This window comes from Coptis chinensis, chromosome 8 (assembly GCF_015680905.1).
Source record: "Coptis chinensis isolate HL-2020 chromosome 8, ASM1568090v1, whole genome shotgun sequence".
In the NCBI taxonomy this organism is placed as follows: Eukaryota; Viridiplantae; Streptophyta; class Magnoliopsida; order Ranunculales; family Ranunculaceae; genus Coptis; species Coptis chinensis.
The window spans coordinates 53,453,676-53,471,577 of record NC_141463.1 but is presented as its reverse complement, the minus strand read 5'-3'; the positions used below and the strand labels follow the sequence as shown (position 1 = coordinate 53,471,577).

Here is a 17,902-nt window from a genome sequence, read left to right as displayed (position 1 = left end):
CTTTACAACCAAAGTTTGTTGCGTATCGAATAAAGGTTGTTGAGCTATTGCAAGTTCAACTGTAGTTCCATCGCTTTGAAATGCTCATCACAATGCAAAATCAATAATAACTTTCTTATGCAATACCAAGAGTAGCTCATATAAGACATCATATTGTTATACAACTTGGCAAGATCCTACTCCATGATGATATGGACATTCTATAAGCATCCACACCCATTTATGAAGTTAGAGGGATGAAACATACTTGGTAGGATCCTACTCTAAGATATGGATATTCTATAAGCATCCTGACCCATATCTTTTAACACTATCACATTTTCGTGCACTCAAAATGAGCACAAATTTTGAAAATTAATTTTTAGCATTATCCCATCTTCCTGTACTCGGAAAAAAAAATAACAAAACTTAGGAAACCAAAGGCATCCGCCTCGATCAGTTAATTTAATCCTCACTCCTAAATGAAGTTATTTCACTCACCGTATCTTGTATTTGTTATAAGAGTCAGTTCTAATTTCTGTTCCAGGAGCTTAAATGAAATGTAAGAAAGTTGTATATATCCAGTTCAAAGAAAGCCAATGTATTGTTTGTAAATGAAATTAGTTAAGTACATATACTTAAGGTTTTTCTTACCATTTGGGCAGTAAAAGAAACTATCCCAAGTGCCAAATATAATTTTGCTTTTGAGTTCATTTGTGTTTCCCGATGATATCCGAATACAAAATCTAGATTGTTATAGTTAGCTCTTATTGTGATGGGAAAAGCTCTATGGATTCACATGTAAACATACTCTATTGCTCTATATACATTGAATAGAAAAACAACATCACAGATAACCATACATTACATCTACCTGTCTTCCAAATATGACTATCGGTGATCGTTCGATCCTTTTATAGTGTTCTTAAACCAATAGAAACACAGTTCTCTACATTAATGAGAAAGAACTTGGGAGAGTTTGCACCTTAGCATTTGATCTCGTGTTAACTTTGGCATTTTCTAAATCGAGTGTTCTAGTGTATGTATATTAGTGGTTGTGTTTGGATGATTATTAGATATATCATTAGATTGTCTAAAGAAACAATATCATACAAAAAAGCATAAATCAAATGTGCAAATAAAAGCACCCCTTCATAATAAGTCGGTGTTCTTTTTACAGATCTAGACTTTCAATATGTATTATCATATTGTAGCATACATGTATTTGAAAATTAGAATGAGATCCAAGAAAGAAAAACGAAAAGGAAGAAAAGTGCATATGTTAAAAATGTGAGAGTGCGTGATGGGTATTCGGGCACTTAATCGGGAAGTATATTGGTCTACTTCTTAAGAAATTAATAACCAATAACAAATGCAAATTCCAGGTATATGAAAGGGCTATGCGAATAATATTTTGAGTATTCTAATTCTGTATATCTCACATAATCCTTAGAGAATGTGGGGAATCATCGGAAGCTGATTTTACACCTTATAATAAGTTATGAAATGAAGAATATGTAGTATTTTTGAGGTCGCGTTAAGGATATATTCGAAATAAGTCAGTGTTTTATCATAGACACTAAAAGTGTATGATTTGTAATAGGGAATTAGCTTCTACAAATCACCTATTTTTTAGCAAATTTTTTTTATTTGATCAAATATATATAAGAATTGGAACACTAAAAGTGTTTGATTCGTAATAGGAAATTACCTTCTACAAATCACCCATTTTTTAGCAATTTTATCATTTGATCAAATATATAAGAATTGGAAATATACTCAAACTCTCCAAATATAAGAATTAGAAATACACTCAAACTCTCCAAAGATGTTCCATGTACGTGGGATTGTAGGTTTTTAGAAAAGATTATCTTTCATATTAGAATGCCACATAGGAGAGAGAAAATGTTATCTCTCATATTAGAATGCCACATAGGAAAGAGAAAAATCTCTTTTAGAGGTCTCTACTTTGGTATATAGATAGTAGAAGTAGATATACTTAACAATATTAAAATAATTAATCTGAGATTCGTGACCTTGCTAATCGCGTCCAACTCATTGAGTAGGACCTGGTTGAACTGTCCTTCACTAACACCACTCTTGCAAATTTGAAAAATAATAAATAATATATATATATATACGCACGAGGGGGTTCGGTTTACAATAGATTTGGTACAATACTTCTTACAATAGATCAGGACCCAACACAACTAAAAATCTAGCGGTTTTAAATTTGTGTGAGCTGGCACTCATTTAGCTTGAAAGAAATGTGTGGGAACGGCTCCAGCCAAGCCGAGAAGAAAAAAAAAAAACCCCCACGTAGTTCTTTTACTCTTTTTCCTCTATGTTTTTGGCCTTTAGAAACCTTACACTTCACCTTACTGAGAAATAATATCACCATCGCAGCTCTGTCTCTTTCCATATATTGACACCACTGTCGGGGTAAAGCGCCTGTTATGACCAGCAACAACGCTACTCGACATTGACGACAAAAAGAGATTAAACGAGTAACATAGAAAAGGTATACTTCTCTCAGCCCAATTCACTTTCTCTCTCTTCTTCGTTTTTCGTTTATCTTGTAGCTTTGTCCTTTTCTTTTCATTGAAAACTACCATTGCAGCAGGAATGAAGAATGTGATTATGTGAAACTGCTTATTGCGCAAGATGGGTTTAAATACCATTGTAGCAGGAATCAAGGAATGGGCTGAAATATCGATTGAAATACTAAGGTGGACAATGGGTTGAAGGATTTATGATTTTTAAGTTCGGACTATTTCTTTGGAATAATGGGTTCCAACATTGTAAATCATTTTTTTTTCGTTCAAATTCTGTATTTTGGGGCTACTGTTATGTATAATTTTTTATTATAAAGATTTCTTTTGTCCGTGCACAAAGTACTTGACGAAATGTCATTAAGGATTAATATGATAAATGGGTGTTGTATTTTTTCCAGCTGAATCATTGTGGAATTATATTTAGCTTTAATTTCCAACTGTCAATTTTACAAAGTAATGAACATAAAGGATTGGAGTACACTTTCAGTAGCCATGGGAATGTTGATTGGATGTTGCTTTCACACATCTAAATGGATATGATTTCCTGCTTGTTCATTATACACACCTTTGTGGCTTTGTTATAAAGGCACACTTTCTTTATACAAGCAGTCAACTTGAGAAATTTCAAGAACCAACAACTTGCACACTTCGTCACTACCATGAAGGAGATTGCTCCAAATACACGGCTACTATACTAAAATAGAAAACCATTTACTTGACAGTAGCAATTACAATAAATTATTTGATTAAAATTCAAATTACTTAACAGTAGAAATTACAGGCAATTGCCTGAGAAAAATCCAATTACTTGACAGCAGCAATTACAAGCACTTACTCAAAATATAGCAAATAAAATGACATGCAAATTCCAGAAAACAAAAGCTTCTCAATACTAAGTTATGCCACCACTAGCAACTAGTCATAAAAATCACTTTGTAGCAGCTCCAGGATCACTCTGAGGAACCGACTTTGCTCTTTTTGATGTTGCATTTTGAGGACAATTATGGCTGTCATGGTCAGCATAATTATTGCAAGAATGACACTTCCTTTTGTTTTTGTTTGCTGCTACTTCAATAGGATGCAAATATTTGCCATGTTTTCCTATTGGCCCATCATCTTTTTGTTTGCCCCTACCTTTCATTTGTGAAACATTGGGATCTAAAAGTACTAGAGGCGGTTGAACTGGACAAGGGCCCTCCCTTGAAGAACATGGAACATCTGATTCTTCTTGAACATCTTCTTCATCAACATCTTTATCAGGTATAATTTTCAACATTTGTTTACCGAATTCTCTTAGACCGTCCAAAAATATTTTATAGCTTGTTGGAGTTCGAGATGCAATACACGCCAACTTAGTTGCTTCTTGACACAAATAACCAAGGTTCATGGCATCAACTTGTTCATGACAAATAGACCCTTCCTTCCCACCTCTCCAAAATCTATTAGCCCCTTTCAACCATCTTTTATTAATGAGACTTTCAGGGATTTCATAGACATCAAGTTTTGATAACACCTTTAGTATGTGGGCACAAGGTATTCCAACAAACTCATAACGATTACATTCACAAATACCTTCAATGTCTGGGGATTCCATTGCACAACCTAATGCTCACTCTCACCATCAGTCTTGCTTTTAATGTACTTCACTGCATATGTAAGTGGTTCAGTAGTAACAATGTCAGCTTCGTATAACTGAGCATTCATAAATTGAGTCCTAAACTTTTCAAACATCCTTCATGTATATATCTTGGCTGCATGCTACAAAATATAACTTCTCCCAGTGACAATACAATTCTTTTGTTCTGACTCATAATCTTCTGTTCTCTCATTCAATTCCATAGTCTCCAAAGCTTATTCATATTTTTGAACAAATTCCATTAAATTAGTGGTGCCTTTTATATGATTTTTGAAAAACCCGTTGATTCCCTCACTACGACTAGTAATGTTCATACTAGCAAAGAAAGTAATTTGATTGTACACAGGAACCCATGCCTCACGATCTTCAAATATTCCAATGAGCCAATGATGGTCACTTAATTCATATTTACTCATCAGTGTGTTCCATCTTCTCTCGAAATCTTCAATCCTTAATGTCCATTTTAAGCATTTCTTAACATCTCCTTTAAAATCTGAGCTATGGTGGTACAAATGTTCCAACTTCTCACCAAACTTTTTTTTAATATGCCAATAGCATATCCTATGACGTGTGCTAGGGAACACTTTAGGTATAGCAGCTCTCATGGCCAGGTCTGAGTCAGTAATAAAGGAAATAGGTGCTTTTCCCCCCATTGCTTCTTTCCAAGTTGTAAATAGCCATATGAAACTCTCCTCTGTCTCGTCTTATAGTAACCCACATCCAAACTAGATAGTTTGAAAGTGTTGATTCACACCGATGAATGGTGCAAACGGCAACTTGTACTTATTAGTCTTGTATGTAGTATCAAATGACACTATATCTCCAAACTGTTCATACGACATGTGAGACTTAGCATCAACCCAAAAGAAATTAATTGATCTCCTTTGTCCATCATACTTAATAGCATAGAAAAATTGTGGATTCTCAATTTGCCTTCTTTGGAAGTGGTTAAAGACCCACTGAGCATTCCCAACATCAAGCTTTTGCCTTATGTCACGAAGATGATTCCAACAATTATGATTTGTGAAACCAATGACATCACCTCCAAAAATCGTTGTAACCTTCTTTATTTGCATATTTTCCCTTTGAAAAAGTTTCTCCATGCCTTTCGCCGCAGCTGGCATCATTCGGTTTTGTTTAAGGAATATATTTTTAGACGGCGAGACAAATGTGTGATTGTGTTCATCACAAAACTGTCCAACCTCCCACTTCAGTGTGGTTCGCCTAAGCTTAACGTACATAAGGAAACTATTGAAATTTTGCTATTTTTGCTTTCTTTTGTGCTTTTTTTTTTTGGTGATAACCCTTCCATATATTAAACCAAGGCCCAAAATACTATCGAGATTTTGGAAATATTGCCGATATATATATATATATATATATATATATATATATATATATATATATATATATATATATATATATTATATATATCATTTTTGGGTACACGAGATGGAAATATTCGATATATCTCCACCGAATATTGAATATTTTTGCCGATATATATCACAATTTCTAATATATTGATATATATCGACCGATATAAATTGTTGACTTTGACCAATTTATTAATATATCAACGATATATCAACATACAAAACAAATTTTTGATCGGTCAACAGAAGGATATATATCCACTAATATATCTGATATATCTCAGTTTTTGAAGTACACAATATATTGCTTGAATTCGATATTTTGGTCCCTGTATTAAACTAGTGGTGCCAAATGGGTCGGGCCGGGCTAGCCCAGCCCTCAAACAATGAAGCCCTCATGCTTTGAGGGCGGGGCCAGCTAGCCCTACCCTCATTTACCTCGAGGGCCGGGTTGGGTCGGGCCAATGCTTAAATCCCAAAGCCTTTACCTGCCCCTCAACCCTCTTGCGAGGGCCTGACCGGGCTTGAGGGCCAAACGTGAGGGCCGGATACTATGTTATGCATTTGATTTACAAAATAAATTTAGAAACATTAGTTAAAAATGATAAAATCGAATGCACTTCACAATTAAACCTTCAAACTACTAAAAAAATTTGTTAAAGTTGTATTATTCAATTAAGATCATTTAAATTCATTTCATAAAATATTATAATGAAATTATAAAGTTGGCAAACTTAATAGATAAACGTTCTTTTAAGTGATTTTTAGCATATTAATGCTAAAATAAAATATATTGTAAACAAATTTATTAAAATATATATAATAAATATTGAGGGCCGAGCTTAAGGGAGGGCTTAAGTTTCAAAGTCTAGGCCCTTACCCTCCCCTCAAAGGCTTGAGGGCCGGTAGGCCCAACCCACGAATGTGTGAGGCCCTCATTTTGAGGGCTTTTTCGGCCCATGGACCGGGACGGGCGGGCTAAGGGTTTGAGGGCCATTTTGACACCCCTATATTAAACTGCTCTTAAAGGATTTACAACTTCATAGTTCCACACAGGTGGAGGACCAATACCGGCTTGCTTTAGAGCCCATTTACATAATCCAAAATTTGTACACAACTTATGAGCTCAGAAATTACCACATTTCCTAATCCAACAGAAAAGAAAAATAGAGTTACTAGAGTTTACAGAAGCAGTCTTAAACAATTTAAAGCTCCTAATGGGATCATTTCTTTAAACTGCCATCCCGCTCCAGCTCCTTCCTCTCTTAGCTTCTACATCAAGTATTTGTTGTCTCCCAAAATCAGCATGTGTTGAATCTTTAGGTCCTTGTATAGTCCAGCTGCACTCTCCCTTGAGAGCACTTTTAGCCTTGAATCTCTTAGACACCATTCCCAGCAATTGACCATCTTGCCTCTTACACACACAAGATTGAATAAAAGAATTGTAGAACTCAAGGAAGAAAAACATATAGTTGTAATAGGTTTTGAAGATTTGATAATTTGATAATTTTTTGTTTGAAATATTTTTTGGGTTAAGGCATACCCACACCGGTTACATTGAAGGACCCTAAGCCCGAGGGCTTACGTTGCCCAAAGACTCATCAACCCCGAAGGGAACCTAGCCCGAAGGCTCTCGCCAATACACCATTTTGAGTAGACCTAACCGCTTTGTCCATGAAGACTTGCTTTCGCTTCTTAATCCACCCATCATAGCAACACCCAGTCTCTAGCGTGAAGGTTCACCTAGCCTAAAGGCCTATCACATAATTACACAAGAAAGAAATCCCAACCAACATTTGGTGGGATTCGAAATTGCAACCTCAATCTCCCATGAGGAGAGAGATACACAACCAATTGAGCTAGAAGCTCTTGTGTTGAATGAAATAAACTACAATGGCCTCTTTATCTCAATTAGTAGAGTACACCATAATTAACATGGACATTTAAATTGGACCAACCTTTTTTCTACCACTAAATACCCTTCATAAAATATTCTAACAAATTATTCAATGCCTTTAAGAAGGACTATTTCGTCATCTCAAAATTGATTACCATTTATACCCTTAAGATTATATAGTACTTAAAGGACGTATGTGTAAATTCAAGTTGTAAACCAACTAAACGCCACTATTCAATTGATCGCTACTTAGCCTAAACATTAATTGCCAAATTATTACCATTAATACCGAAATTAAATGAAAGGAAACCAGCCGTCTCTCTCCCAAATCTCTCCTAATTTGCTCTCTTAAAAAAAACTAAAACTGAAAGCCAAAAAAAAAAAAAAAAAAACATATATCCTTGATCCAAGAGGAAGCACAGGTACAAAGTCTGCATACAACAGGAGATTATGATGATTTATCTTTCATTGCATAAATACTCATGGCTAACATGAAGATTAGAGATATCAACAATGGCAATGAAGAAGTTAGATACATGATGATCAACAGCGATAAGGTTACTAGAGGTTTCTAAATATGGTTATTGGTATTTGGGAATTTCATGGGGTTTGCAAATTTAGTATTTCTGTGTATACTGTCATGATTTAGCCACAACTACATATTTTTTTTCCCTATTATTGAAAATTTCTCTTCAATTAGTTTATTTCATTGCTTCTCAATCTGAGCCGGAAGTTTAATATAACCAACTTTGGTTTTTCTTTTCCAATGCAATTTTTTTATTTCTCCTACTGAAAACTGCCTTCATATTAATTGGTGGTAAAGTGAAAGACTGTTAAATATTTATCGCCTTCCTCTGTCTCTCTTGAAACTCCATCTGCAAGAAGTGGAGGTAAGAGACTGTTTCTAATCGTATCTGAACTCTGAAGAATGGGGAGCACATCACCAAACACAACAGGAAAATCTATAAGATGCAAAGGTTAGACTTCTCTCCAACTCTTCACTCAAATTCAAGCCAGTACGCGTTCTTTCATAATTGAGTAATAATATGAAGTTTATAAAAGTGCAGCTGCAATAGGTATAAAGGCAGGGGATCCTCTGGTTATAGAAGAGATTGAAGTAGCTCCACCTAAAGCTTATGAAGTTCATATCAAAATACTTTGTACATCTCTTTGCCATTCTGACATTACCGGTCGGAAAATGGAGGTAAGTTGAACATACAATTAGCAGATAGTACTGAATTTTTGCTTCTATTTTTTCACAGTGAATTTCCTTGATGTGTTCCTTTTAGGCACCTGTAGGAGTATATCTAACGATTTTCGGGCATGAAGCTATTGGGTAACTGCATTTAATTAAAGAATTTCCCTTTCTCTTCCAGTTAGCTAGATAGCCTGCTGTTCTTCATCAAATGACCAGTTGTGATTCTGAAATAATCACGACGACGATGCATTACAAACTTCATCTTTATCGACATTGAACAAAAAGTTATGTGGAAAGTGACCTTCATTTTTATACTTTTGATAGTATGACAAATAATAATTTGCTATAGTCGGCTAAAACTACTGCTCAAGTCTTTAGAAAAACAAATGCAAATGTAGACTAATAGTGAAAGTTCACATTTCCTAAATACTGATTTCTATGGCAAATCATATGTATATGTCAAGACTGATTGAACTGTTATGATTAAAGAACTTAAGACCAAGTCTGACTTAACAAGATTACTGTTTTATTACTTAGACATGTTAAAGAATAAATTAGTCGATTATAAGGCTATTATCCTTTTCTCCAAAAATATCGTTGTCAAGCCGGTAATAATGGATCTTTTTCAACATATAGGGTGGTGGAGAGCGTGGGAGATTATGTAGAGGAAGTGAAGGAAGGAGACAGAGTTGTTCCTTCTTTTCTAGAAAATTGCAATGAATGCATTGATTGTAAGTCGGAGAAGAGCAATATGTGCCAAAATTCGATTTAGAACAGTGCTAGTATGCCGAGGGATAGGACGAGCAGATTTATAGATTCCAATGGTAAGAGAGAAATGAACGGGATAAGCAACTATTAATATCGACCCTCGATAAAACCGATGTGAAAGAGACAAAGACACCTCTCATTGAGCAGAAAGGTACTCTTATCTCTTTGGCTTCAAGTGTTTGTTTTCCCTCTATAGGAAACCTATTATAGCGATATTGTGTTTTTGTCCAGAATTAAATGTTTCTTATGTCCTTTAATTTCTTATGGTGATGCAGGCAATCTATATAATTCTGAGGAAGAGATGAAACTCAAACAAAACCTTGATGGTGACACTAGGATGAGAACCGATAAACAAAACTCGATCCACGAAACCACTACTTTATACAAGACAGCAACTGACAAGAACTTAACAATAGAACTTGAGGAGAAGAAAGGTAGAATGTCATGTTTGTAATTCCATTTTAAGTAGTTGGTTCTGTATCAATGTTGTTGAGTATATTGCGGTGGATATAGCTCATGTAGTGAAGATCAACACAGAAATTGCTCTAGATAAGGCCTGCTTACTTAGTTGTGGTGTCTCAACTGGTAAGATTACTTTAAACACATTGTCAATCATCTAATAGAAAGAAATATTTCATATGGTATTCGTCTGGAGTTCGATCGATTTTTTTTTTTACACAAGCATTTTCAATTGCAAATGTACGTGATTAATCAAAATTGCAAAGAGATTATTGTATGAAATGAACAAGTGATCTTTGTTGAAAATACGATGCCTCGGTAGGTCTCCAGCATTTTCCATACAGATTATTTGATAAATCTATGAATGGAGATCGTGCAGGACACGGTCTTTGCTTGGAAAGTGGCGACATCCAAAAGGATTCAATGGTCGCAATCTTTGGACTTGGAGTTGTTGGAGTGATGGTAATATAAAATGACATATGGAAGTATTTGCTTGGAACAACACATAGTTCGTACGACTTTGTAATGGATATGATTAACATTAAAGAATTAAGACATGATTTCCCAAAATATCTATTCTTCTGGTAGGAGGCATGAGTTTGTTCACATGCTGATCTTAAACACGGCTGAGAAATAGAACTTTTGGCTGATTCTGGAAGTTCTATTTGAGGTCGTGTCATTGTAGTTTTGTTTTTCTTTGTATATATCATATTCTCAGTACTGTATATTGACCATGAAATTCCTGATTTTTTATTTTCATTTATTTAATTTTGTTGCATAGGAATGGTAATGATCAATTGCTACCCTTAACGTACACGTACTTGCTGCAATATTACATTATGTTGTTTTTTTTGTTCGTGTCACTCGAGAATCTAAAAAATCTTGCCTGGAGTTTGAAGCAAAGAGTGATGATTGTAATGTCATAGATGTTGAGTGGCAATCTTTAGCAAAAACAAATACTTCACACAGTCCCTTCCATTTTGTTCATTCTTCTCTTGAGTCGTCGAGCTGAGCTTAGGCCAGAACAAAAGGTATTTCTCATGCTTTCGCATCTCTTTTGTCTGTTATTTTTAACTTCATATGTAGCATCTCTATAGCATTTTCAAGGAATAAAAACTCTTCAATCACTCTTGACATCGTCGTGTTTAGTTGTCGCTTTACACTACAAATGAGCAGCTAGCACCATAGGAGATCCCACAGCACATAGTATATACCATATGCAGAATGCACCACTGGAGATTCTCAACAAGTTTCTTTTTTATTGTATAGAATTCAATATACTCTGAGAATTATAGTATTTTTTTTTAGTTAAGAAAGTTTAGTAATTAGTATATGGTATCTTTCTGGTAAGCTTTTCTATATATATGAGTTCTTTAATGCATATGACTATATGAGTTCTTCCTCTATATATATATATATATATATATATATATATATATATATATATATATATATATATATATATATATATATATATTTTGTTTTATTTTATTGATAGACGACATGAAGCTGGTAATATTTAAGATTGCCTTTGTTTTCTACTGGAGTTATTAATTCATTCCTTTCATCATCAATGAATGCAGCTTGTGATGTTAGACATTTTCATCATTAGGGACACTAGCAAGAAAAGTGCAACTTAGACCAGATCCTTTTATCATTATATTCCTAAGTATTCCACCTCCTAGAATTCATGGCTAGAAACTATATGAGTACAGAACAGGGAGGAAAATCATGAAATAGAATTATTAAGAAACCAAAGTTATGGTGATGATGCAAAGCATTTACTAAATCATTTTAAGCTGGTTAACAGACACCAACCAAATTAACAAAGAGTATCTGAGTAAACCATTCTTTCTCTCCTTGAAGTTTGATTAGACCCACTACAAATAGAGGTAGGTCCTGGACAATTGTTTACTTGAAAGAAGATATGTTTGCACACAATAAATGCTTTCGATTGGGTTGTAATTGGATCGGTTTTGGATGTTATCTTTGAGTTCATACAAACACTTTACTACTTTAGTACCTTTGTAGGACCTGGAACCACACTTGCCTAATATTTATCCAGTCCGTTGACTGCCATATTATATATGCTGCAATTATTGCAGAATCATTATAAGCAGTACTTGGGGCAACCTTTCCCGTTAGATTCTTATCAAACCTTAGAGTGAACTGAATGTTGCAGGGCTCATAACTCTAGAAACTTTTGAAAAATTATGAACCACTTCACTTGTTATGACGAAATTCTCTAATGGATTTTACTTTTATCACAGGTTATATTAGCTACTAACATAGCATAATCTTCAGTCACAATACCTAGAGTAGCATTTGTTATTGATTCATGTCGATCTTTACAAGTCTATTCGGACGGTATCAGAAAAAAAAGGAATCAGCTGAACTTACCTGGGTATCTAAGTTTCAGGTACCCAAAAGAACTTATTATTCAGTTTGAGATTTGCTTGGAAGACCTGATTAATCAATTTCTAGGATTTGTTGTAGGCTGAGCGACGTAAAAGAAGGGCAGGGCGGACTTGTGATGACCATGATCCACCATCTATATTGAGATTATCCTTGAGGCAGCAGGTTCTTATGATTTGCTGTGCAGAATCAAAAGCCATTAATGATCCCAAAGGTATATGGCACTAAGTTTTGGTTAAGAGTATGGAACATTGAACTGCAGGTAGAGTCGACCAGACAATATCTTCTTTCAAACTGAATGTTATTATTTGTAAGTTGTAACAGTGGTCGTCAAAATCTTCATTGCTACGTTTTAAGCTATGTATATGTTATTTCATCATTCCCGTAGTCGACGCGCGTGCTGTTACAATTATACAGAGCAATAATTTTGAAATATGCTTACAAGCACAAGTTCTGAAATGCAAATTAGATTGACTTCTACCATGCCTGAATTGCAGATACATGTTTAAGAGAATTAGAGTTTGAAGGTAAAATAGCATCTCTTACTCCAGGGGTACTTCTAAAGCTTCTCTAGAGCATAAACTCAGTAGCAAGAGATTGTATGGTTTTGATATTTATTTTGTTTTTCCTTAATATTTTGTTGCAGAATGTGGCTATGTTTGGACGAGTTTCTGTTTGTGATTGCCTTTGTTTCGAGATAGGTTTTGGTGCTTAAGTGGGGAGTTTTTTTAACATTCAAGTATGCAAGGTTTTCGACTTTTGTTGTGATTATAGCTTCATAACTATTTTGGGTGTGTAACTGGGGACTTTGATAAGTAAAGGATGTGGGTTTTATTGTTTGTGATATGTTTTGTTCTCGTGCTTCACTGGGATTAGTTGTCTCAATCATGGTGAAAAACTTAGCATCTTATTCTTTTCATTTTTATCTTCTGTAAAAGCCCTTTTATAAAGTATATATGTTTGAATGCTTGAATTTTGAATGACCGGTTGACGATTCCTACTAATCCATTAAATTACTTTTTGCAAGACAAGCTGAATGAAAGAGGGACTGGACTAGAGTTGTTGTTCCTCGATGCAGTCTCTTTTGATTAAGCGGTTAATAGCGATCTTTTAAATATGCTCTTATAGATTCATACTATAATGAGTTATCCATTCCATTAAACTTTTTATCATCTCTCCATTTTCGGGGGCTCAAAAATGTCAATGTTTGACGCAGTTCAAAATTCCAATGAGTTGAGTGATATTATGGTTTCTTTAATTGGTTTGTATTGTTTTTACTTCTACCGTCGGATTAGTTATAACTCTTTTGAGCAGATAACCCTTGGAAATGAGATATACCTGACGACATTGGACAAAACTTATGTCTTTGTGAGTTATAGTTTTCTATCAATTCTCAATTAGACTTTTCGTACACCTTTTTTATAGGAACCGTTATTCAGAATGCAAATATTTCTACAAACCGCGAGAACCCACGCGCACCGGAATCAATGGGGTTCTCACGATTTTGGATTAGAGAACATACCTTTTCGATCCGGTTTAGATAACTCTGAGAATCCAAGCTTAATGAATCCGAAATCAATCCCTTGATCTTTTGATGTATTCCTTTAGAACAGATTGAACGTTGTGTGGGCAACGATCTACCAATCCCCTTCTTTCTCACAAAGCTAGATCCAATTTTGGATCTATCTTTCCTTGCCTCTTTTTCTAAACCAGTGTATAGTCAATTTCGGCCAGAGAGAGAGTATTCTATTTATAGGCTACAATAGGGACCATGAGGAGAAATTAGGGTTGGGCCTCCTGACGGGATTGGGCTTCCCAGAACACACGGCCCAAGTCCATCAACAAATGGCTTATTCCACTAAAGGCCATTGTTGCACTACCGCCCTAATCCCAAATTACGTGTCAGCGTTTATGGGCTCCATATTATATGCTCGTTGATCTCCCCGTGTTTAAGACATCGAATGTCCGTTGATTAAGTCAAGTTACTGACAACTATATTAATCAACTTCTTATGTCCTTGAGTAGTACCACTCAATCTCATTGTCATGTTGAAATAAATCCACCTGCAGGGTTTACATGACAACCTTTTTGTGCTCCTCAAGGGGACATCATCAACCCGACTTCTTGCGGGACACGGATTCCTTCTATAATCAACAGCACACCTTACATACAATGTCATTACCCAATCCATCGAGTTTGTTGATTCACAAATAAATCTCACTCATTGATGATTTAAAGCAATATACAATGCATGTAAGTGCCCGTTATTATATTCGAATTAAGAGGACAAGCATCCATAATAACAGAGGCGTTTGTTCTCTTACACAGTCAGTATAAAGAGAAACAACCTCACTTAGTCCTGTTCAATACACACAAAGTGTACTAGTGTAATCCTATAGTCAAGATAGACTAATACCAGATTATACTACAACCGTACTAATGGTTTGTCTAAATCCATCTAGGTTGTGAACGATTACTTATACTTTATAAGGTATTGATGATATGATCTTCTGTGTGTTCACACCATATCATCCACAACATAAAGTATTAGACACATGCATATAACTAATAACATATATAATATGCATAACATTTGCTCATATGATTCTCATTCAAAATATAAAGAATTAGTGTTAATACAAAAGTAATGATTTTAATATATAACCCTATCATTTTTATCATCTCTCCATCATCCCAAAAGGTCAGGGGCTCAAAATGTTAATGTTTGACTCGATTCAAAATTCCTTTGAGTTGAGTCGATTGTGTTAGCTGATAATGATTAGGTTGGTTTCTCCCATAATATGTTCTACATGAACTCTTAAAGTTATTGTGCTTACCAACGTTGTGGCTCAACTTTTTATTTACATGATGTATTAAGTCATTCACTTTTATACCTTTTGTGCAGCAGATTTGAAGGAAACTCTTTTGAAGGTTAAAAACTATCAAGGCTTTCAAATTTGACATTATTGAATGATCTGTAAGTGGTCAAATGTGAAAAAACTTGGCATCTCTGAATTTTAGTATGCTCTTATGTAGTACTTGATGCTCAGTTTGGCTTTTGATGGCATAACCCCTCAAAAAACGCAAGAAATGTGCTAGAATTGTTTAAATCATATTATGTGATTTATACGTCACATGTTATATTAGTGCTTTACACAACTATGTAAATGAGGATGCTCAAGGGCTAATCCATGTAAGATTTTTAATCTTTAATAATGGGTTTGGCCTTCCTTAACCCAATAACTTTCTTAAAAAAAAACAGAGTAATGCCATGTTAGAAATCATGGTTCAAATAATGACTAACATGAGTAACACACGTGAATGATTTATACTTTGAACATTTGCTTTTTGTCTAGCTTGGCAACCCTTGATGGTGTTAGCCTTATTTAATTAGCAAAGAGAAGTTGACCCAAGGCCAACGGTTGAAGTTGATCTATGGGAGTATGTGACAATAATTCAAGTACAAGACAAAAAGTCCATACACAAGACAATGATCCAAGAACCCTTGACAGGGTTATGTACTCTTAGCTCATTTTTTTGTCTGATCTTGCTCTTCATTCGATTAAGTATGTATTGTGTTAACCTTAAGAAGGCACATCCGTTACATAGTGTCTTGATCTGTTTTTCTTTTGTATATGTCGTTGTTATTTGCAAACTGTGTAATGCCATTAACTTCGGAACCGTTTGGTGTCTAACATTCTGTCTCTACAATATTATTATATTGATATCAATATATCAAATTATCAATGTTTGCCTTTCCGCTTCAGTGCTTTCTTCCCTGAATACCTAAGCTTTGACACTTCAATTTTTGATCCGTTAAGGCAATTGTTCCAAGCCATCTCTCCACTCAATCTCCCAATAGGCCTTTCTTTTTCTTTTTCTTTTTAAATGTCTTACAAATAAGTGCATCCAATCTCTAGGTATGCATGCTGATTTTGTTCATATTTTATATCATTATGCTTAATTAGAGCTGGTGTTAATTTATCTCCCATTAAACTTTTATATCCTTTTCTGCTTAACTTTATCATGTTCTCAACGAGTTGGGCATCTATGATCGTCTTCAGTGGTATGAAATGTTAGTAGCACAATCAATGTGATTAAATAGTTATACAAGTTTTGTGTATGAAACTTCTAATTACTTTAGCTTTAAGCATTCAAATAATAAAAAATGTGTCTTCTTCTACAGAGCGTGTTGAATTTTATCGCGTCCTTTGTTTATATTGGTAAGCGATTTGCTTCTTGACATTCTTTAAAGGTGTTTTTTTTGTCTTAAGCTTTCTATCCTTTCATAACTATATGGAAGACTAAAATGAACATAAAACTACAAGGAGTTTTGAACTTATATATATATGAGCTGTGATATTAATATGAGTAACAATGGAAGTGTAATGTGTATACTAATGCTGATAACAGGCAAGAGCAGTTTGAGAATTTTGCTGTTGGAGTAGCTGCACATGCTTAGATAACTGCAACGTCAAAGCAATCTGTTATGTCTAACAATGGCGAACAAATATCCAAGCTAAGATATTTTCTTGCTTGGTTTAAATGCATGCAAGACACTATTGTAGATTAGGAGGTTGTGATCTAAGGTATCTTGGTTTCTCAAGGATATCCATGGTTCAGTTTGGTGGATCAAGGCACTTTGATGTTGTTCAATTTTTCACGACCTTAAGGTTCATAATATAGTAAAATGTAATATAAATCCAATTTGAATTCAAATGACGTAGGAAGTATTATATTCTTTTTCTAAATTATGACACTGAAGAGTACACAAAGCTGAGTTCCTTCAATGGTTTTTGCTTATGGTTGCAGTGGCAGATGGGATGATGTTTATCTTCTGAGGCATTCAATTTTAATCATTTAAGGTTAGTTGCATTAAGTCTCTCATGTAAAGTTCAGTTAAATTATGTGTTCATTACTACATTTAAGGCTTCGCTATTGGGTGTCTCTGAGGTTTTCGATTTTCTGCCTCAAGTATTTGGTTTGGGATTCTGGGGATTTTTATTGAGCAACTTTATATATACTGGTTAGTGATTTTCTACTTGAGATTCTTTAAGGGTGTATTTTTAGCAAAAACTTCCTATCCTTTTTGTTCGAACTACGCAAAGATTTTCCAGATAGTGGAAGAAGAACTCGAATCCTTTTAATTATGTTTGATTTGGTTATATAGACTTAAAATTGTGAATAGGCATCTAATGCAGTGGGAAAAAAAAGGTTTGTTTGAAGGGTTTGGTATAGTAAATATTGAATCAGTTAATGCTAATATAAGAAATGGTTTATGGTCATCTTGACTCAAAATCACATATTGAACAGGGTTTATTTTTTGTTTGGGAAATAGAGTCGATGATAAAATTTGAGCTCCTTAATTGTAGCTATTGGTTTCGGTGCAGCTTAAACAATAACTAATATCTCAAATATACACAATTTATGATTTTCATTTTACTATATCATGGCCATTAGCCTGTTCTGCTCATGTTGCTTCTTTTTCCATATGTGCTAGAGTTTTTCCCGGACTAGATGTAATAATGATATTCAAATCAGTAGTCGAGGATCTATTTACTTAATATGTTCTATTAGCAGTTGAACTACTTGCCAATGCACTTGCTATAGTTGCTGTAA

At 34.6% G+C, this 17,902-nt stretch overlaps 2 protein-coding genes across 2 annotated transcripts; one reads left to right on the top strand and one right to left on the bottom strand.

The window, feature by feature from the left end:
* Positions 1-3,462: 3,462 nt before the first annotated feature.
* On the bottom strand, positions 3,463-4,128 carry LOC147481920 (uncharacterized). Its single transcript, XM_086579126.1, has one exon. The coding sequence runs from the start codon at positions 4,126-4,128 to the stop codon at positions 3,463-3,465; it is 666 nt and encodes a 221-aa protein (XP_086435252.1).
* A 4,243-nt stretch (positions 4,129-8,371) lies between these two features.
* Positions 8,372-9,413, top strand: LOC147481919 (alcohol dehydrogenase-like 7). The gene is made up of 4 exons (XM_086579125.1): positions 8,372-8,420; positions 8,511-8,647; positions 8,733-8,779; positions 9,278-9,413. The coding sequence occupies exons 1-4, from the start codon at positions 8,372-8,374 to the stop codon at positions 9,411-9,413; spliced, it is 369 nt and encodes a 122-aa protein (XP_086435251.1).
* The last annotated feature ends 8,489 nt before the right edge of the window (positions 9,414-17,902 follow it).